Source organism: Phyllobates terribilis, unplaced genomic scaffold (genome assembly GCF_046119375.1).
Source record: "Phyllobates terribilis strain yellow unplaced genomic scaffold, ASM4611937v1 Scaffold_9__5_contigs__length_417890890, whole genome shotgun sequence".
NCBI lineage: Eukaryota > Metazoa > Chordata > Amphibia > Anura > Dendrobatidae > Phyllobates > Phyllobates terribilis.
This window is the reverse complement of record NW_027362769.1, coordinates 392,117,553-392,140,511: the sequence shown is the minus strand read 5'-3', so window position 1 is coordinate 392,140,511 and position 22,959 is coordinate 392,117,553. Positions and strand designations below refer to the sequence as shown.

At 52.7% G+C, this 22,959-nt stretch overlaps 2 protein-coding genes across 4 annotated transcripts in view; both read left to right on the top strand.

Annotated features, from left to right (window-relative positions):
• The window catches only part of PRODH2 (proline dehydrogenase 2), a 72,942-nt gene extending 61,396 nt beyond the window's left edge, over positions 1 to 11,546 (top strand). Inside the window, exons 9-10 of one of the 2 annotated variants that reach the window (XM_073646019.1) lie at positions 11,050 to 11,138; positions 11,225 to 11,546. In XM_073646019.1, coding sequence (XP_073502120.1) covers positions 11,050 to 11,138; positions 11,225 to 11,394 — 259 coding nt within the window. In that variant the 3' untranslated portion in view covers positions 11,395 to 11,546. Of the gene's footprint in view, positions 1 to 5,792; positions 5,860 to 11,049; positions 11,139 to 11,224 lie in introns of those variants that run through there. The other variant, XM_073646021.1, reaches the window with a different exon arrangement.
• An 8,205-nt stretch (positions 11,547 to 19,751) lies between these two features.
• LOC141162524 (calcium-binding protein 5-like) overlaps positions 19,752 to 22,959 on the top strand; it is a 49,390-nt gene continuing 46,182 nt past the window's right edge. Inside the window, exons 1-6 of one of the 2 annotated variants that reach the window (XM_073648707.1) lie at positions 19,902 to 20,095; positions 20,777 to 21,003; positions 21,087 to 21,185; positions 21,438 to 21,543; positions 21,625 to 21,704; positions 22,766 to 22,949. In XM_073648707.1, coding sequence (XP_073504808.1) covers positions 19,995 to 20,095; positions 20,777 to 21,003; positions 21,087 to 21,185; positions 21,438 to 21,543; positions 21,625 to 21,704; positions 22,766 to 22,949 — 797 coding nt within the window. In that variant the 5' untranslated portion in view covers positions 19,902 to 19,994. Of the gene's footprint in view, positions 20,096 to 20,776; positions 21,004 to 21,086; positions 21,186 to 21,437; positions 21,544 to 21,624; positions 21,705 to 22,765; positions 22,950 to 22,959 lie in introns of both variants that reach the window. The other variant, XM_073648710.1, reaches the window with a different exon arrangement.

Genomic DNA, 22,959 nt, shown 5'->3' with positions numbered 1-22,959 from the left:
AGGATAGGATTAGATACACAGCTCAGCAGACAGTATCACACAGGAGAGGATTAGATACACGGCTCAGCAGACAGTATCACACAGGAGAGGATTAGATACACAGCTCAGCAGACAGTATCACACAGGAGAGGATTAGATACACGGCTCAGCAGACAGTATCACACAGGAGAGGATTAGATACACAGCTCAGCAGACAGTATCACACAGGAGAGGATTAGATACACAGCTCAGCAGACAGTATCACACAGGATAGGATTAGATACACAGCTCAGCAGACAGTATCACACAGGAGAGTATTAGATACACGGCTCAGCAGACAGTATCACACAGGAGAGGATTAGATACACGGCTCAGCAGACAGTATCACACAGGATAGGATTAGATACACAGCTCAGCAGACAGTATCACACAGGATAGGATTAGATACACAGCTCAGCAGACAGTATCACACAGGAGAGTATTAGATACACGGCTCAGCAGACAGTATCACACAGGAGAGTATTAGATACACGGCTCAGCAGACAGTATCACACAGGATAGAATTAGATACACAGCTCAGCAGACAGTATCACACAGGATAGGATTAGATACACAGCTCAGCAGACAGTATCACACAGGATAGGATTAGATACACGGCTCAGCAGACAGTATCACACAGGATAGGATTAGATACACGGCTCAGCAGACAGTATCACACAGGATAGGATTAGATACACTGCTCAGCAGACAGTATCACACAGGAGAGGATTAGATACACGGCTCAGCAGACAGTATCACACAGGATAGGATTAGATACACAGCTCAGCAGACAGTATCACACAGGATAGGATTAGATACACGGCTCAGCAGACAGTATCACACAGGATAGGATTAGTTACACGGCTCAGCAGACAGTATCACACAGGATAGGATTAGATACACAGCTCAGCAGACAGTATCACACAGGAGAGGATGAGATACACGGCTCAGCAGACAGTATCACACAGGAGAGGATTAGATACACGGCTCAGCAGAAAGTATCACACAGGAGAGGATTAGATACACGGCTCAGCAGACAGTATCACACAGGAGAGGATTAGATACACGGCTCAGCAGAAAGTATCACACAGGAGAGGATTAGATACACGGCTCAGCAGACAGTATCACACAGGATAGGATTAGATACACGGCTCAGCAGACAGTATCACACAGGATAGGATTAGATACACAGCTCAGCAGACAGTATCACACAGGATAGGATTAGATACACGGCTCAGCAGACAGTATCACACAGGATAGGATTAGTTACACGGCTCAGCAGACAGTATCACACAGGAGAGGATGAGATACACGGCTCAGCAGACAGTATCACACAGGAGAGGATTAGATACACGGCTCAGCAGAAAGTATCACACAGGAGAGGATTAGATACACGGCTCAGCAGACAGTATCACACAGGATAGGATTAGATACACGGCTCAGCAGACAGTATCACACAGGATAGGATTAGATACACGGCTCAGCAGACGGTATCACACAGGATATGATTAGATACACGGCTCAGCAGACAGTATCACACAGGATAGGATTAGATACACGGCTCAGCAGACGGTATCACACAGGATATGATTAGATACACGGCTCAGCAGACAGTATCACACAGGATAGGATTAGATACACGGCTCAGCAGACAGTATCACACAGGAGAGGATTAGATACACGGCTCAGCAGACAGTATCACACAGGATAGGATTAGTTACACGGCTCAGCAGACAGTATCACACAGGAGAGGATGAGATACACGGCTCAGCAGACAGTATCACACAGGAGAGGATTAGATACACGGCTCAGCAGAAAGTATCACACAGGAGAGGATTAGATACACGGCTCAGCAGACAGTATCACACAGGATAGGATTAGTTACACGGCTCAGCAGACAGTATCACACAGGAGAGGATGAGATACACGGCTCAGCAGACAGTATCACACAGGAGAGGATTAGATACACGGCTCAGCAGAAAGTATCACACAGGAGAGGATTAGATACACGGCTCAGCAGACAGTATCACACAGGATAGGATTAGATACACGGCTCAGCAGACAGTATCACACAGGATAGGATTAGATACACGGCTCAGCAGACGGTATCACACAGGATATGATTAGATACACGGCTCAGCAGACAGTATCACACAGGATAGGATTAGATACACGGCTCAGCAGACAGTATCACACAGGAGAGGATTAGATACACGGCTCAGCAGACAGTATCACACAGGATAGGATTAGATACACGGCTCAGCAGACAGTATCACACAGGATAGGATTAGATACACGGCTCAGCAGACAGTATCACACAGGAGAGGATTAGATACACGGCTCAGCAGACAGTATCACACAGGAGAGTATTAGATACACGGCTTAGCAGACGGTATCACACAGGATAGGATTAGATACACGGCTCAGCAGACAGTATCACACAGGATAGGATTAGATACACGGCTCAGCAGACGGTATCACACAGGAGAGGATGAGATACACGGCTCAGCAGACAGTATCACAGAGGATAGGATTAGATACACGGCTCAGCAGACAGTATCACACAGGATAGGATTAGATACACGGCTCAGCAGACAGTATCACACAGGATAGGATTAGATACACGGCTCAGCAGACAGTATCACACAGGATAGGATTAGATACACGGCTCAGCAGACGGTATCACACAGGAGAGGATGAGATACACGGCTTAGCAGACAGTATCACACAGTAGAGGATTAGATACACGGCTCAGCAGACAGTATCACACAGGATAGGATTAGATACACGGCTCAGCAGACGGTATCACACAGGAGAGGATGAGATACACGGCTTAGCAGACAGTATCACACAGTAGAGGATTAGATACACGGCTCAGCAGAAAGTATCACACAGGAGAGGATTAGATACACGGCTCAGCAGACGGTATCACACAGGATAGGATTAGATACACAGCTCAGCAGACAGTATCACACAGGATAGGATTAGATACACAGCTCAGCAGACAGTATCACACAGGATAGGATTAGATACACGGCTCAGCAGGCAGTATCACACAGGATAGGATTAGATACACAGCTCAGCAGACAGTATCACACAGGATAGGATTAGATACACGGCTCAGCAGACAGTATCACACAGGAGAGGATTAGATACACGGCTCAGCAGACAGTATCACACAGGATAGGATTAGATACACGGCTCAGCAGACGGTATCACACAGGAGAGGATTAGATACACTGCTCAGCAGACAGTATCACACAGGAGAGGATTAGATACACGGCTCAGCAAACGGTATCACACAGGAGAGGATGAGATACACGGCTCAGCAGACAGTATCACACAGGAGAGGATTAGATACATGGCTCAGCAGACAGTATCACACAGGAGAGGATTAGATACACGGCTCAGCAGACAGTATCACACAGGATAGGATTAGATACACGGCTCAGCAGACAGTATCACACAGGATAGGATCGGATACACGGCTCAGCAGACAGTATCACACAGGATAGGATTAGATACAGGGCTCAGCAGACAGTATCACACAGGAGAGGATTAGATACACGGCTCAGCAGACAGTATCACACAGGAGAGGATTAGATACACGGCTCAGCAGACAGTATCACACAGGATAGGATTAGATACACGGCTCAGCAGACAGTATCACACAGGATAGGATGAGATACACGGCTCAGCAGACAGTATCACACAGGAGAGGATTAGATACACGGCTCAGCAGACAGTATCACACAGGAGAGGATTAGATACACGGCTCAGCAGACAGTATCACACAGGAGAGGATTAGATACACGGCTCAGCAGACAGTATCACACAGGATAGGATTAGATACACGGCTCAGCAGACGGTATCACACAGGAGAGGATTAGATACACGGCTCAGCAGACAGTATCACACAGGAGAGGATTAGATACACGGCTCAGCAGACAGTATCACACAGGATAGGATTAGATACACGGCTCAGCAGACAGTATCACAGAGGATAGAATTAGATACAAGGCTCAGCAGACAGTATCACACAGGATAGGATTAGATACACGGCTCAGCAGACAGTATCACACAGGATAGGATTAGATACACGGCTCAGCAGACAGTATCACACAGGATAGGATTAGATACACGGCTCAGCAGACGGTATCACACAGGAGAGGATGAGATACACGGCTTAGCAGACAGTATCACACAGTAGAGGATTAGATACACAGCTCAGCAGACAGTATCACACAGGATAGGATTAGATACACGGCTCAGCAGGCAGTATCACACAGGATAGGATTAGATACACAGCTCAGCAGACAGTATCACACAGGATAGGATTAGATACACGGCTCAGCAGACAGTATCACACAGGAGAGGATTAGATACACGGCTCAGCAGACAGTATCACACAGGATAGGATTAGATACACGGCTCAGCAGACGGTATCACACAGGAGAGGATTAGATACACTGCTCAGCAGACAGTATCACACAGGAGAGGATTAGATACACGGCTCAGCAAACGGTATCACACAGGAGAGGATGAGATACACGGCTCAGCAGACAGTATCACACAGGAGAGGATTAGATACATGGCTCAGCAGACAGTATCACACAGGAGAGGATTAGATACACGGCTCAGCAGACAGTATCACACAGGAGAGGATTATATACACGGCTCAGCAGACAGTATCACACAGGAGAGGATCGGATACACGGCTCAGCAGACAGTATCACACATGATAGGATTAGATACACGGCTCAGCAGACAGTATCACACAGGAGAGGATTAGATACACGGCTCAGCAGACAGTATCACACAGGAGAGGATTAGATACACGGCTCAGCAGACAGTATCACACATGATAGGATTAGATACACGGCTCAGCAGACAGTATCACACAGGATAGGATTAGATACACGGCTCAGCAGACAGTATCACACAGGATAGGATCGGATACACGGCTCAGCAGACAGTATCACACAGGATAGGATTAGATACAGGGCTCAGCAGACAGTATCACACAGGAGAGGATTAGATACACGGCTCAGCAGACAGTATCACACAGGAGAGGATTAGATACACGGCTCAGCAGACAGTATCACACAGGATAGGATTAGATACACGGCTCAGCAGACAGTATCACACAGGATAGGATGAGATACACGGCTCAGCAGACAGTATCACACAGGAGAGGATTAGATACACGGCTCAGCAGACGGTATCACACAGGAGAGGATGAGATACACGGCTCAGCAGACAGTATCACACAGGAGAGGATTAGATACACAGCTCAGCAGACAGTATCACACAGGATAGGATTAGATACACGGCTCAGCAGACAGTATCACACAGGATAGGATGAGATACACGGCTCAGCAGACAGTATCACACAGGAGAGGATTAGATACACGGCTCAGCAGACGGTATCACACAGGAGAGGATGAGATACACGGCTCAGCAGACGGTATCACACAGGAGAGGATTAGATACACGGCTCAGCAGACAGTATCACACAGGATAGGATTAGATACACGGCTCAGCAGACAGTATCACACAGGATAGGATTAGATACACGGCTCAGCAGACAGTATCACACAGGATAGGATTAGATACACGGCTCAGCAGACAGTATCACACAGGAGAGGATTAGATTATTATTATTATAGTGCCATTTATTCCATGGCGCGTTACATTTGAGAAGTGTATATCTAATATATATATATAATAAGACCAAAGACTTAATGTCCAAACACTATTTCTCTATTAAACAGATATATAGAAGAAGCGTTAAGCGCCACAATGCTGCCAGGAGAGGAGGTGTGATCCGTAGGTGGATAATCACTGTGTTGCTGGATCACTAGAATATATAAATATAAGCAGATACAGTTCTCTTCTCCCTTTTTCAGAGTAAAGTGCTCTGTGCTTAGTGCAAAATTAGATCAACAGCAATAAGTTAATTCATCTCCAAATGGGGACCCCCAAAGCAGAAAGAGATAGAGGGGATAGTGGAGTCTGAGGTTCATCATGTAACATAGAACCAGATATTGTGATTGTAACAGAGTAAGCCCACCTCCACTCCAGATTTCATAAACCACTTAATCTATAGTGAAGGAAGCTTGTACCCGGATATAAAAGTCACCGACTGGTACAGGTCGAGCGAGGACCCTGCCCGCGAGGGCTCACAGTCTACAGGGGATGGGTGAGGATACAGTAGGTGAGGGTAGGGCTGGTCGTACAGCGGTATGGTGGAGCGAGGACCCTGCCCGCGAGGGCTCACAGTCTACAGGGGATGGGTGAGGATACAGTAGGTGAGGGTAGAGCTGGTCGTACAGCGGTATGGTGGAGCGAGGACCCTGCCCGCGAGGGCTCTCAGTCTACAGGGGATGGGTGAGGATACAGTAGGTGAGGGTAGAGCTGGTCGTGCAGCGGTATGGTGGAGAGAGGACCCTGCCCGCGAGGGCTCACAGTCTACAGAGGATGGGTGAGGATACAGTAGGTGAGGGTAGGGCTGGTCGTGCAGTGGTATGGTGGAGCGAGGACCCTGCCCGCGAGGGCTCACAGTCTACAAGAGATGGGTGAGGATACAGTAGGTGACGGTAGAGCTGGTCGTGCAGCGGTATGGTGGAGAGAGGACCCTGCCCGCGAGGGCTCACAGTCTACAAGAGATGGGTGAGGATACAGTAGGTGAGGGTAGAGCTGGTCGTGCAGAGGTATGGTGGAGAGAGGACCCTGCCCGCGAGGGCTCACAGTCTACAAGGGATGGGTGAGGATACAGTAGGTGAGGGTAGAGCTGGTCGTGCAGCGGTATGGTGGAGAGAGGACCCTGCCCGCGAGGGCTCACAGTCTACAAGAGATGGGTGAGGATACAGTAGGTGAGGGTAGAGCTGGTCGTGCAGAGGTATGGTGGAGAGAGGACCCTGCCCGCGAGGGCTCACAGTCTACAAGGGATGGGTGAGGATACAGTAGGTGAGGGTAGGGCTGGTCGTGCAGCGGTATGGTGGAGCGAGGACCCTGCCCGCGAGGGCTCACAGTCTACAAGGGATGGGTGAGGATACAGTAGGTGAGGGTAGAGCTGGTCGTGCAGCGGTATGGTGGAGCGAGGACCCTGCCCGCGAGGGCTCACAGTCTACAGGGGATGGGTGAGGATACAGTAGGTGAGGGTAGAGCTGGTCGTGCAGCGGTATGGTGGAGCGAGGACCCTGCCCCCGAGGGCTCACAGTCTACAAGGGATGGGTGAGGATACAGTAGGTGAGGGTAGAGCTGGTCGTACAGCGGTATGGTGGAGCGAGGACCCTGCCCGCGAGGGCTCACAGTCTACAGGGGATGGGTGAGGATACAGTAGGTGAGGGTAGAGCTGGTCGTGCAGCGGTATGGTGGAGCGAGGACCCTGCCCGCGAGGGCTCACAGTCTACAAGGGATGGGTGAGGATACAGTAGGTGAGGGTAGAGCTGGTCGTACAGCGGTATGGTGGAGTGAGGACCCTGCCCGCGAGGGCTCACAGTCTACAGGGGATGGGTGAGGATACAGTAGGTGAGGGTAGAGCTGGTCGTGCAGCGGTATGGTGGAGCGAGGACCCTGCCCGCGAGGGCTCACAGCCTACAGGGGATGGATGAGGATACAGTAGGTGAGGGTAGAGCTGGTCGTGCAGCCGTATGGTGGAGCGAGGACCCTGCCCGCGAGGGCTCACAATCTACAAGAGATGGGTGAGGATACAGTAGGTGAGGGTAGAGCTGGTCGTGCAGAGGTATGGTGGAGCGAGGACCCTGCCCGCGAGGGCTCACAGTCTACAGGGGATGGGTGAGGATACAGTAGGGGAGGGTAGAGCTGGTCGTGCAGAGGTATGGTGGAGCGAGGACCCTGCCCGCGAGGGCTCACAGTCTACAGGGGATGGGTGAGGATACAGTAGGGGAGGGTAGAGCTGGTCGTGCAGAGGTATGGTGGAGCGAGGACCCTGCCCGCGAGGGCTCACAGTCTACAGGGGATGGGTGAGGATACAGTAGGTGAGGGTAGAGCTGGTCGTACAGCGGTATGGTGGAGCGAGGACCCTGCCCCCGAGGGCTCACAGTCTACAAGGGATGGGTGAGGATACAGTATGTGAGGGTAGAGCTGGTCGTACAGCGGTATGGTGGAGCGAGGACCCTGCCCCCGAGGGCTCACAATCTACAAGGGATGGGTGAGGATACAGTAGGTGAGGGTAGAGCTGGTCGTGCAGCGGTATGGTGGAGCGAGGACCCTGCCCCCGAGGGCTCACAGTCTACAGGGGATGGGTGAGGATACAGTAGGTGAGGGTAGAGCTGGTCATGGAGCGGTATGGTGGAGCGAGGACCCTGCCCCCGAGGGCTCACAGTCTACAAGGGATGGGTGAGGATACAGTAGGTGAGGGTAGAGCTGGTCGTGCAGCGGTATGGTGGAGCGAGGACCCTGCCCGCGAGGGCTCACAGCCTACAGGGGATGGATGAGGATACAGTAGGTGAGGGTAGAGCTGGTCGTGCAGCCGTATGGTGGAGCGAGGACCCTGCCCGCGAGGGCTCACAATCTACAAGAGATGGGTGAGGATACAGTAGGTGAGGGTAGAGCTGGTCGTGCAGAGGTATGGTGGAGCGAGGACCCTGCCCGCGAGGGCTCACAGTCTACAGGGGATGGGTGAGGATACAGTAGGGGAGGGTAGAGCTGGTCGTGCAGAGGTATGGTGGAGCGAGGACCCTGCCCGCGAGGGCTCACAGTCTACAGGGGATGGGTGAGGATACAGTAGGGGAGGGTAGAGCTGGTCGTGCAGAGGTATGGTGGAGCGAGGACCCTGCCCGCGAGGGCTCACAGTCTACAGGGGATGGGTGAGGATACAGTAGGTGAGGGTAGAGCTGGTCGTACAGCGGTATGGTGGAGCGAGGACCCTGCCCCCGAGGGCTCACAGTCTACAAGGGATGGATGAGGATACAGTATGTGAGGGTAGAGCTGGTCGTACAGCGGTATGGTGGAGCGAGGACCCTGCCCCCGAGGGCTCACAATCTACAAGGGATGGGTGAGGATACAGTAGGTGAGGGTAGAGCTGGTCGTGCAGCGGTATGGTGGAGCGAGGACCCTGCCCGCGAGGGCTCACAGTCTACAGGGGATGGGTGAGGATACAGTAGGTGAGGGTAGAGCTGGTCGTGCAGCGGTATGGTGGAGCGAGAACCCTGCCCGCGAGGGCTCACAGTCTACAGGGGATGGGTGAGGATACAGTAGGTGAGGGTAGAGCTGGTCGTGCAGCGGTATGGTGGAGCGAGGACCCTGCCCGCGAGGGCTCACAGTCTACAAGGGATGGGTGAGGATACAGTAGGTGAGGGTAGAGCTGGTCGTGCAGAGGTATGGTGGAGCGAGGACCCTGCTCGCGAGGGCTCACAGCCTACAGGGGATGGATGAGGATGCAGTAGGTGAGGGTAGAGCTGGTCGTGCAGCGGTATGGTGGAGCAAGGACCCTGTCCGCGAGTGCTCACAATCTACAAGAGATGGGTGAGGATACAGTAGGTGAGGGTAGAGCTGGTCGTGCAGAGGTATGGTGGAGCGAGGACCCTGCCCGCGAGTGCTCACAATCTACAAGAGATGGGTGAGGATACAGTAGGTGAGGGTAGAGCTGGTCGTGCAGCGGTATGGTGGAGCGAGGACCCTGCCCGCGAGGGCTCACAGTCTACAGGGGATGGGTGAGGATACAGTAGGTGAGGGTAGAGCTGGTCGTACAGCGGTATGGTGGAGCGAGGACCCTGCCCCCGAGGGCTCACAGTCTACAGGGGATGGGTGAGGATACAGTAGGTGAGGGTAGAGCTGGTCGTACAGCGGTATGGTGGAGCGAGGACCCTGCCCCCGAGGGCTCACAATCTACAAGGGATGGGTGAGGATACAGTAGGTGAGGGTAGAGCTGGTCGTGCAGCGGTATGGTGGAGCGAGGGTTGCTGCAGGTTGTAGGCTTGTCGGAAGAGGTGGGTGTTCAGGTTCCTTTAGAAGGTTTCCACGGTAGTCGAGAGTCTGATGTGTTGGGGTAGAGCGTTCCAGAGTAGGGGGGATGCACGGGAGAAATCTTGTATGCAATTGTGGAAAGAGGAGATAAGAGGGGAGTAGAGAAGGAGATCTTGTGAGGATCGGAGGTTGCGTGCGGGTATGTAGCGGGAGACTAGGTCACAAATATATGGAGGAGACAGGTTGTGGATGGCTTTGTATGCCATGGTTAGGGTCTTGAGCTGGAGTCTCTGGGCAATGGGGAGCCAGTGAAGGGATTGACAGAGAGGAGAGGCCGGGGAATAGCGGGGACAGGTGGATTAGTCGGGCAGCAGAGTTTAGGATAGATTGGAGGGGTGCGAGAGTGTTAGAAGGGAGGCCACAGAGCAGGAGGTTGCAGTAGTCGAGGCGGGAGATGATGAGGGCATGCACTAGTGTTTTTGCAGAGTCTTTGCTGAGGAATGTGCGGATCCGGGAGATATTTTTGAGTTGGAGTCGGCAGGAAGTGGAAAGGGCTTGGATATGTGGTGTGAAGGAGAGATCAGAGTCCAGGGTTACCCCAAGGCAGCGAGCTTGAGGGACTGGGGAGAGTGGGCAGCCATTGACGTTGATGGATAGGTTTGAAGAGCAGGGGTCCTAGAACTGAACCTTGGGGGACACCGACAGATAGGGGGCGAGATGAGGAGGTGGTGTGTGAGTGGGAGACACTGAATGTCCGGTCTGTTAGGTATGAAGAGACCCGAGATAGGGCCAAGTCCATGATGCCGAGAGATGAGAGAGTCTGTAGTAAGAGGGAATGGTCCACTGTGTCACAGGCAGATGACAGGTCCAGGAGGAGGAGGACAGGTCCAGGAGGAGGAGGACAGGTCCAGGAGGAGGAGGACAGGTCCAGGGGGAGGAGGACAGGTCCAGGGGGAGGAGGACAGGTCCAGGAGGAGGAGGACAGGTCCAGGAGGAGGAGGACAGAGTAGTGTCTCTTGGATTTGGCGGTTAGTAGGTCGTTGGTGACTTTAGTCAGGGCAGTGTCAGTGGAGTGATGCAGGTTCTCTGCTCTTGCAGGATGGCGGAGCTCGGTATTGTTGGGAGCGGTGGTGCCGTCTGCTTCGGGCAGCTCCTGGGGATGTGTGACCACGTGTCTCTCACGCTCGGTAGGTTGGTGTGGATCAGTACATGGCTGCTGTATCTTTCCTCGCGGTACGTCTCGGTGGGGCTGACGTGCCGCTCTCGTCCTCAGGTCGGGCCGGGTATCTGGTCTATAAGTCCATCCCTTACGGTTCGGTGGACTCGGTGCTGCCGTATCTGGTGAGACGAGCGCAGGAGAACCAGAGCGTCCTGCAGGGAATAAGGAAGGAGCGAGACCTCCTGCGCCGGGAGCTGAGACGTCGCCTCCTGCACCGAAGCTGAAACCACCTGCGCCAAAGATGGAGGAGAAATCCCAGGACTCAGAGCGGAGCTGACAACCTCATATAAACTGCACCAGTGCATGGAGTGAGGGGAGGGGGCACTTACTTATCTCTGCTGTCTCATGAACAATAATAAGAAGGAATTTTATAAAATCTGCCTCAAAGTTTGGTGAAAATAATGACCTGCATGGCAAGACCCTGCACCAGCAGGGGGCGACACATACACACTACATCTCACACACTGCAGCACAGTGGCGCATGCTCTGTACAGACACTGCACCAGCAGGGGGCGACATGTCCACACTACATCTCACACACTGCAGCACAGTGGCGCATGCTCTGTACAGACACTGCACCAGCAGGAGGCGTCACACTACATCTCACACAATGCAGCACAGTGGCGCATGCTCTGTACAGACACTGCACCAGCAGGGGGCGACATGTCCACACTACATCTCACATAGTGCAGCACAGCAGAGCATGCTCTGTACAGACACCTCTCAAGCAGGGGGCAAAACACTACATTATTATTATTATTATTATTATTATTATTATAGCGCCATTTATTCCATGGCGCTTTACATGTGAACAGGGGTATACATAGCAAAAACAATTACAATAAATTTTGAACATAATCTGACAGCGACTGGTACAGGAGGAGCGAGGACCCTGCCCGCGAGGGCTCACAGTCTACAGAGGATGGGTGAGGATACAGTAGGTGAGGGTAGAGCTGGTCGTGCCGCGGTATGGTGGAGAGAGGACCCTGCCCGCGAGGGCTCACAGTCTACAGAGGATGGGTGAGGATACAGTAGGTGAGGGTAGAGCTGGTCGTGCAGCGGTATGGTGGAGCAGTATGGTGGAGCGAGGACCCTGCCCGCGAGGCCTCACAGTCTACAGGGGATGGGTGAGGATACAGTAGGTGAGGGTAGAGCTGGTTGTGCAGCGGTATGGTGGAGCGAGGACCCTGCCCCCGAGGGCTCACAATCTACAAGGGATGGGTGAGGATACAGTAGGTGAGGGTAGAGCTGGTCGTGCAGCGGTATGGTGGAGCGGTGGTTACTGCAGGTTGTAGGCTTGTCGGAAGAGGTGGGTCTTCAGGCTCTTTTTGAAGGTTTCCACGGTAGGCGAGAGTCTGATACGTTGGGGTAGAGAGTTCCAGAGTAGGGGGGAAGCACGGGAGAAATCTTGTATGCGATTGTGGGAGGAGGAGATAAGAGAGGAGTAGAGGAGGAGATCTTGTGAGGATCGGAGGTTGCGTGCAGGTATGTACTGGGAGACTAGGTCACAGATATACAGTGGTGGTGTCACGCTGTCTCAGCGTACAGGGGGGGTCAGGGGCCTGAGCTGACCCTAGACGGGGGCCCTGACTAATCCCTCAACCTGGAGGTACTGTTAATGGTACAGAGGTCCAGGCCGCCAGCGTAACCCTAAACTCCTGAATATCCCTGAGCCTAAGTAATCTAGTCCTGAGAAGGACCCCGATCACAACAATGGGAAACAGGATAGAAAATGCCCAAAACACAGTACTAGACAAACGAGACAGTACAAGGGGAAAACCAAAAACCACCTTGCATACAAAAACTAACACCACAATTACAGAGGGAACAACAACAGGTTAGGAGATAAATGATAAAGGGAGGAAGGGAACAAACCACACCGCATACTCCTCGCTCCGAACTCCACCAAAAAACGATCCACTCTGAAGGTCTGCAATAAATGCTTTCACCGACAACTTCCCTATCAGACCAGCAGGTATTTGAAGGAATCCCAATACTGCAGCATTAACTGCAGCTGGGCGAGGCTGAGCCTCGTCAAGCACAGAGAGAGAGAATTAACTCCCTCACAACCAAAAAACACAAAGCACCAAAAACTCAGCTGCGAGAAGTCAGGCTGTGTAGTCGCGACGATCTTCGTGGCGACACACCCATGACAGTACCCCCCCTTCTACGAGGGGCCTCCGGACCCTCAGGGCCAGGTTTATCTGGGTGAGTCGTGTGGAAGGCCCGAATTAACCGGTCTGCGTTAATATCTGACGCAGGAACCCACATTCTCTCCTCAGGACCATACCCTTTCCAATGAACCAGGTACTGAAGGGACCGGCGACTAAAACGTGAATCGATGACTTTCGATACCTGAAACTCCAAATTTCCATTGACCACCACTGGAGGACGAGGTAAAGGTGACGGTATCATTGGCACCACATACCTCTTAAGCAAAGATCTGTGGAACACGTTATGAATTTTAAACGTAGGGGGGAGGTCAAGATGGAATGCCACCGGATTAATTATAGAACTGATCCTGTACGGCCCGATGAACCTGGGACCCAGTATCCAGGAGGGAACCTTGAGTTTTATATTCTTGGTAGACAACCATACCCGATCGTTCACACTTAGGTCCGGACCAGACACTCTCCTCCTATCAGCCATACGTTTGTATCGGTTCCCCATAGTACTCAGATTATTCAGTACCCCTCTCCATACTGAAGCGAGTGATGACGAAAATCGTTCCTCCTCAGGAACCCCCGAAGAGCCCCCTCTACTGAAAGTACAAAACTGGGGGTGAAAACCATATGCCCCAAAAAACGGGGACTTACCGGTGGATTCGCTCCGCATATTATTAAGAGCAAACTCCGCCAGAGGTAAGAAAGAAGCCCAGTCCTCCTGGTTCTCTGACACAAAACACCGGAGATATGTCTCCAAACTCTGGTTCAGACGTTCCGTCTGACCATTGGTCTGAGGATGAAAAGCCGATGAGAACGATAAATGCATCCCCCGCCGAGTACAAAAAGCCTTCCAGAATTTGGACACAAACTGAGACCCCCGATCTGACACCACATCGGAGGGTACCCCGTGAAGCCTCACAATCTCTCCAATGAACACCCGCGCAAGAGTTTTAGCATTAGGAAGAGCAGGAAGAGCGATAAAATGTGCCATCTTGCTGAACCTGTCTACTACAACGAGTATGACCGTTTTACCCGAGGACGGCGGGAGGTCCGTAATGAAGTCCATAGACAGATGAGTCCAAGGACGCTCCGGGATCTTCAAAGGTAAGAGGGACCCAGACGGACGGGTATGTGGGGTCTTAGAGCGCGCACAAACCCCACAGGACGCAACAAAAGTTACCACCTCCTTATGTAAGTTAGGCCACCAAAACCGACGCGAGAGGAGGTCCACAGTTGCTTTACTCCCTGGGTGTCCAGCCAAAGCTGAGTTATGGTGTGCCTCGATCACCTTTTGTCGTAGCTGATCTGGAACAAACAGTCTCCCTGGAGGTCCAACAGGGGCGTCCCCCTGAGCCTCCAATACCTCCTCCTCCAGCTCAGAGCATACTGTCGAAACCACCACCCCCTCCTGAAGGATAGGAATCAGGTCGTCCGTATTCCCGGCCCCAGGGAAACTACGAGATAAGGCATCCGCCTTCACATTTTTTGACCCAGGACGATATGTAACGAAAAAATTAAACCTGGTAAAAAACAACGACCACCTAGCTTGTCTGGGATTCAGACGTTTTGCGGACTCCAGATAAAGCAGGTTCTTGTGATCAGTGATGACGGTGACCGGATGAACTGCCCCCTCCAAAAAATGGCGCCACTCCTCAAAAGCTAACTTAATGGCCAAGAGTTCCCTATTGCCGACATCGTAATTCCTCTCAGCAGACAATTTTTTGGAGAAAAAAGCGCACGGACGCCACTTACCAGGGGACGAACCTTGTGACAAAACTGCTCCCACCCCTACCTCAGAAGCGTCTACCTCTACAATGAATGGCTGTGACGCATCAGGTTGAATGAGTATGGGTGCCGAGGCAAAACATTTTTTCAAGGAGGAGAAAGCTTGACAAGCCTTGTCAGACCACCTAGAAAAATCCGTCCCCTTTTTTGTCATGTCTGTGAGAGGCTTAACCATGGATGAGAAATTACGAATGAATTTCCGGTAATAATTAGCAAACCCCAGGAAACGTTGTAGTGCCTTAAGATTCTCTGGCAGATCCCACTCAAGAACTGCCCGCACTTTCCCAGGGTCCATACGAAAGCCGGACGCTGAAACCAGGAAGCCTAAAAACTGGAGTTCCTGTACGGCGAACACACACTTCTCCCATTTGGCATACAGTTTATTATCCCGCAAGATCTGTAACACCTGCCTAACATGCTCCTGATGAGACACAAGATCAGGCGAGTAAATTAAGATGTCATCCAGATATATGACAACAAACTGTCCCACCAGGCGGCGAAAAATGTCATTAACAAAGTGTTGGAACACCGCCGGGGCATTAGTCAGACCGAATGGCATGACAAGGTTCTCATAATGCCCCTCCGGAGTGTTAAACGCCGTCTTCCACTCATCCCCCTCCTTTATCCTAATCAGATTGTACGCCCCCTTGAGATCCAACTTAGAGAACCATTTGGCGCCCACGATCTGATTAAAGAGATCGGGAATAAGTGGGAGCGGATACGGATCTCGGACCGTAATCCGATTAAGTTCACGGAAATCCAGGCAAGGGCGTAGGCCTCCATCTTTCTTCTTCACAAAGAAGAACCCCGCGGCCACCGGGGAAGATGAAGGTCTAATATGCCCCTTAGCCAGATTCTCAGAAATATAATCCTTCATGGCCTGCCTCTCCGGACCACAAAAAACTTGTCCCGCCCCCCAGTGAACCTGTCAGGGAGAGCTACTTTAGGTTCTGGTCCGGCTTGCTCCAGAGGACACAAAACCTTGGACTTAACGTCCGCCAACTCCATGGACAAACTCTGCAACTGCCGAGCTAGACTGGCTACTGGATCCATGGTGGTTGGAAAAAAAAATTTTTTTTTTTTTTTTTTTTTGTCGGTCGGTGAAAATGTCACGCTGTCTCAGCGTACAGGGGGGTCAGGGGCCTGAGCTGACCCTAGACGGGGGCCCTGACTAATCCCTCAACCTGGAGGTACTGTTAATGGTACAGAGGTCCAGGCCGCCAGCGTAACCCTAAACTCCTGAATATCCCTGAACCTAAGTAATCTAGTCCTGAGAAGGACCCCGATCTCAACAATGGGAAACAGGATAGAAAATGCCCAAAACACAGTACTAGACAAACGAGACAGTACAAGGGGAAAACCAAAAACCACCTTGCATACAAAAACTAACACCACAATTACAGAGGGAACAACAACAGGTTAGGAGATAAATGATAAAGGGAGGAAGGGAACAAACCACACCGCATACTCCTCGCTCCGAACTCCACCAAACAACGATCCACTCTGAAGGTCTGCAAGAAATGCTTTCACCGACAACTTCCCTATCAGACCAGCAGGTATTTGAAGGAATCCCAATACTGCAGCATTAACTGCAGCTGGGCGAGGCTGAGCCTCGTCAAGCACAGAGAGAGAGAATTAATTCCCTCACAACCAAAAAACACAAAGCACCAAAAACTCAGCTGCGAGAAGTCAGGCTGTGTAGTCGCGACGATCTTCGTGGCGACACACCCATGACAGGTGGCCAAAAGTATTGGCACCCCTGCAATTCTGTCAGATAATACTCAGTTTCTTCCTGAAAATGATTGCAATCACAAATTCTTTGGTATTATTCTCTTCATTTAATTTGCTTGCAAGGAAAAAACACAAAAGAGAATGAAGCAAAAATCAAATCATTGATCATTTCACACAAAACTCCAAAAATGGCCCAGACAAAAGTATTGGCACCCTCAGTCTGATACTTGGTTGCACAACCTTTAGCCAAAATAACTGCAAACAACCGCTTCCGGTAACCATCAATGAGTTTCTTACAATGCTCTGCTGGAATTGTAGACCATTCTTCTTTGGCAAACTGCTCCAGGTCCCTGATATTTGAAGGGTGCCTTCCCCAAACTGCCATTTTGAGATCTCTCCACAGGTGTTCTATGGGATTCAGGTCTGGACTCATTGCTGGCCACCTTAGAAGTCTCCAGTGCTTTCTCTAAAACCATTTTATAGTGCTTTTGGAAGTGTGTTTTGGGTCATTGTCCTGCTGGAAGACCCATGACCTCTGAGGGAGACCCAGCTTTCTCATACTGGGCCCTACATTATGCTGCAAAATTTGTTGGTAGTCTTCAGACTTCATAATGCCATGCACACGGTCAAGCAGTCCAGTGCCAGAGGCAGCAAAGCAACCCCAAAACATCAGGGAACCTCCGCCATGTTTGACTGTAGGGACCGTGTTCTTTTCTTTGAATGCCTCTTTTTTTTTCCTGTATACTCTATGTTGATGCTTTTTCCCAAAAAGCTCTACTTTTGTCTCATCTGACCAGAGAACATTCTTCCAAAACGTTTTAGGCTTTCTCAGGTAAGTTTTGGCAAACTCCAGCCTGGCTTTTTTATGTCTCGGGGTAAGAAGTGGGGTCTTCCTGGGTATCCTACATACAGTCCCTTTTCATTCAGACGTCGACGGATAGTACGGGTTGACACTGTTGTATCCTCGGACTGCAGGGCAGCTTGAACTTGTTTGGATGTTAGTCGAGGTTCTTTATCCACCATCCGCACAATCTTGCGTTGAAATCTCTCGTCAATTTTTCTTTTCCGTCCACATCTAGGGAGGTTAGCCACAGTGCCATGGGCTTTACACTTCTTGATGACACTGTGCACGGAAGACACAGGAACATTCAGGTCTTTGGAGATGGACTTGTAGCCTTGAGATTGCTCATGCTTCCTCACAGTTTGGTTTCTCAAGTCCTCAGACAGTTCTTTGGTCTTCTTTCTTTTCTCCATGCTCAATGTGGTCACACAAGGACACAGGACAGAGGTTGAGTCAACTTTAATCCATGTTAACTGGCTGCAAGTGTGATTTAGTTATTGCCAACACCTGTTAGGTGCCACAGGTAAGTTACAGGTGCTGTTAATTACACCAATTACAGAAGCATCACATGATTTTTCAAACAGTGCCAATACTTTTGTCCGGCCCTTTTTTAGGTTTGTTGTGGAATTATATCCAATTTGGCTTTAGGACAATTCTTTTTGTGTTTTTTTCATTGAAGACAAATTAAATGAAGAGAATAATACCAAAGAATTTGTGATTGCAATCATTTTCAGGAAGAAGCTGAGTATTATCTGACAGAATTGCAGGGGTGCCAGGTTGTGGATGGCTTTGTTTGCCATGGTTAGTTTTGAACTGGAGTCTCTGGGCAATGGGGAGCCAGTGAAGGGATTGACAGAGAGTAGAGGCCGGGGAATAGCGGGGGGACAGGTGGATTAGTCGGGCAGCAGAGTTTAGGATAGATTGGAGGGGTGCGAGAGTGTTAGAGGAGAGGCCACAGAGCAGGAGGTTGCAGTAGTCGAGGCGGGAGATGATGAGGGCGTGCACTAGTGTTTTTGCAGATTCATGGCTGAGGAATGTGCGGATCTGGGAGATATTTTTGAGTTGGAGTCGGCAGGTGGTGGAAAGGGCTTGGATATGTGGTGTGAAGTAGAGATCAGAGTCCAGGGTTACCCCAAGGCAGCGAGCTTGAGGGACTGGGGAGAGTGGACAGCCATTGACGTTGATGGATAGGTCGGATGGGGGGCTGAGTGAGATGGTGGAAAGAGGATGAACTCTGTTATCCATGTTAAGTTTTAGAAATCTGTCAGAGAAGAAGCATGAAATAGCGGACAGACATTGTGGGATTTGCAGCACAGCAGAACATGCTCTGTGCAGACACTGCACCAGCAGGGGGCGACACACTACATCTCACACACTGCAGCACAGCAGAGCATGCTCTGTACAGACACTGCACCAGCAGGGGGCGACACACTACATCTCACACACTGCAGCACAGCAGAGCATGCTCTGTACAGACACTGCACCAGCAGGGGGCGACACACTACATCTCACACAATGCAGCACAGCAGAGCATGCTCTGTACAGACACTGCACCAGCAGGGGGCGACACACTACATCTCACACACTGCAGCACAGCAGAGCATGCTCTGTACAGACACTGCACCAGCAGGGGGCGACACACTACATCTCACACACTGCAGCACAGCAGAGCATGCTCTGTACAGAAACTGCACCAGCAGGGGGCGACACACTACATCTCAAACACTGCAGCACAGCAGAGCATGCTCTGTACAGACACTGCACCAGCAGGGGGCGACACACTACATCTCACACACTGCAGCACAACAGAGCATGCTCTGTACAGACCCTGCACCAGCAGGGGGCGACACACTACATCTCACACACTGCAGCACAGCAGAGCATGCTCTGTACAGACACTGCACCAGCAGGGGGCGACACACTACATCTCACACACTGCAGCACAGCAGAGCATGCTCTGTACAGACACTGCACCAGCAGGGGGCGACACACTACATCTCACACACTGCAGCACAGCAGAGCATGCTCTGTACAGACACTGCACCAGCAGGGGGCGACACACATCTGCTTCTACATTTATCAGTATCGGGGGGACACCGGGTGATTTTCTGACCCTCGTTGCCCCACATTGGCCATCGCTCTGGGGATATAACCGGACAGTCGCCCCATGTGACCCCGGCGCCCTGAATACACCCGTAGACGGGTGAACTTTGACCTCCAGGACGGCTGACTGCCTAGAAATAGAGACAGAATGTGCTGAGCCCCAGCAGAGAAGGGGTTACACCGAGCACATGCAGGTCACATGACTCCAGAGCACGGGGAGAGAGAGGGGGGGATTCTGGGTAGAAGTTTGCACCTTCCACAGCTCCAGCGCCGCACAGGACACCGCAACATGGAGAGCAAGTAAGAGACCGCAGCTGCTGCAGCGCCTCACTCCCCTCCTTCTCTTAAAGAGACAGGACCCTTGCAATTATCATTTTTCCCTATGAGCTGTGATTACAATCTATTGCTCCCTGTTATCAGTTACTTCAGGCTGATTTACAATTGGAGGAGTGAGAAGGGCAGAGACCTCCCCAGCCCCCCATGTATCCCCTCCCCAGCGCTGATATAAGCGTCACCAATGTCCCCGGAGCTGGATGAGACCATGGATGTCAGGGACACCCCTCCTGCACTGCGCGAGTGGTTGGCTCCCAGATGGTGCACTTCCCCTTCACCATTGTGGGGGGTTATGAGCAGTGACACCTGCTGGTTATATGCCGACACTGCGTGTAATAGAAAACTGCTCTCCCAGCACTGAGAATCTGAGGAGGCAGAGCTGCAGTGTAAAGCATGGAGGAAGGTGATAGCAGGATATTAGACTCCTGGGTCACCGATCATAGCTGTGTCCTAACGGAGCAGAACTGCAGTGTAAAGCACAGAGGATGAACAGAGCGGAGCCTGTGATAAGACTACCGCCGACTCCAACAGACAATGCAGCTTAGCTGGTCACTGACCAGAGCACAGCTGCAGTGTAAAGCATGGGGGTGGATTTCTGACTCCCATAGACGCCGTATTCTGTAACATCTGGATACTTCTGTGTCTCAGGACGCCGCCGTCACGTGACCTGTACGTGGCCGCCATGCTGCTGAGCGGGGCCGGGGACGCTCTGGGCTACAGGAACCAGCTGTGGGAATATTGTAAGTCCGGGCCCCAGATCCACGCGGAGCTGCAGGCGCTGGGAGGACTGGAGAGGATCAGGGCGGCCCTCCCGGACTGGCCGGTCAGTGACGACACCGTGCTCCACCTGGCGACGGGCGAGGGCCTGGCCTCAGGTGGGTGGTCTGTAATATGGCGGACGAGGGTCCGGATCATCCAATCAGATCACTTCCTGACTCCTCCATTTCTCCGCCCGCAGGGAAGCAGAATGACGAGCTGTATCACGACCTGGCCGCCAGATACGTGTCCGCCATGACGGACATGGAGGGGCGGAAGCCCGGACCCACGAGCATTCTGGGTAAGAAGGTTGTTTTCCTCAGTCCTATACTCCGGAGCTGAATTCATGATTCTGCTCAGAAATGCTGGCAGAGATCCTGCCGCCATGCAGTGGTGCATTGTGGGAGACGTACACTCCTGCGCCGCAGTGCCGGGCTGACACTACATCTCCCACAATGCAGCACAGCAGAGCGTGCTCAGGCGCTGAACCAGCAGGATGCAGCTCTGGGTGTGACTGGAGCAGGAGCCGTGATGGACCTTCCTCTCGTTTTAGGAACCTCACAGTTGCGCCCCGGGGAACCTGGAGGCTACAAAATCCCCTTTAACCCCTCAGCGACCGGATGTGGAGCGGCCATGAGATCCATGTGTATAGGGCTGAGGTGAGGAGGAGCCATAAAATATAGGGGGTCTCCTCGTGCGCCCCATCGCAGTCCGCGTGATGCACGGCAGTCTCTCCGCAGGTTCCCGCGTCCGTCTGAGTTGTCTCTTCTGGTCGCTGTCAGCGTGGAGAGCGGGAAGATGACGCACAACCATCCGACAGGTCAGTGATTGCAGCTCCGGGGTGACGAGCGCTGCTGCAGATGCTGGGTGTGATTGTCCCGCTCTCTGTCCGCAGGGTGTGACTGTCCCGCTCTCTGTCCGCAGGGTGTGATTGTCCCGCTCTCTGTCCGCTGGGTGTGATTGTCCCGCTCTCTGTCCGCTGGGTGTGATTGTCCCGCTCTCTGTCCGCAGGGTGCGACTGTCCCGCTCTCTGTCCGCAGGGTGCGACTGTCCCGCTCTCTGTCTGCAGGGTGCGACTGTCCCGCTCTCTGTCCGCAGGGTGCGACTGTCCCGCTCTCTGTCCGCAGGGTGCGACTGTCCCGCTCTCTGTCCGCAGGGTGCGACTGTCCCGCTCTCTGTCCGCAGGGTGCGACTGTCCCGCTCTCTGTCCGCAGGGTGCGACTGTCCCGCTCTCTGTCCGCAGGGTGCGACTGTCCCGCTCTCTGTCCGCAGGGTGCGACTGTCCCGCTCTCTGTCCGCAGGGTGCGACTGTCCCGCTCTCTGTCCGCAGGGTGCGACTGTCCCGCTCTCTGTCCGCTGGGTGCGACTGTCCCGCTCTCTGTCCGCTGGGTGCGACTGTCCCGCTCTCTGTCCGCAGGGTGCGACTGTCCCGCTCTCTGTCCGCAGGGTGCGACTGTCCCGCTCTCTGTCCGCAGGGTGCGACTGTCCCGCTCTCTGTCCGCAGGGTGCGACTGTCCCGCTCTCTGTCCGCAGGGTGCGACTGTCCAGCTCTCTGTCCGCAGGGTGCGACTGTCCCGCTCTCTGTCCGCAGGGTGCGACTGTCCCGCTCTCTGTCCGCAGGGTGCGACTGTCCCGCTCTCTGTCCGCAGGGTGCGACTGTCCCGCTCTCTGTCCGCAGGGTGCGACTGTCCCGCTCTCTGTCCGCAGGGTGCGACTGTCCCGCTCTCTGTCCGCAGGGTGCGACTGTCCCGCTCTCTGTCCGCAGGGTGCGACTGTCCCGCTCTCTGTCCGCAGGGTGCGACTGTCCCGCTCTCTGTCCGCAGGGTGCGACTGTCCCGCTCTCTGTCCGCAGGGTGCGACTGTCCCGCTCTCTGTCCGCAGGGTACCTCGGCTCTCTGGCCTCCGCTCTCTTCACATCGCTGTCGGTGCAGAGGGTCCCGCTAGAACAATGGGGCCCCTGCCTGCTGGAGACCCTCCCTCTGGCGCTGGAATACGTGCGCTCCTCGGACGCAGACGTGGAGCGCCACCTGGAGGTGTGGGATTATTTTCGGCAGTCCTGGGAGAGGTGAGCACAA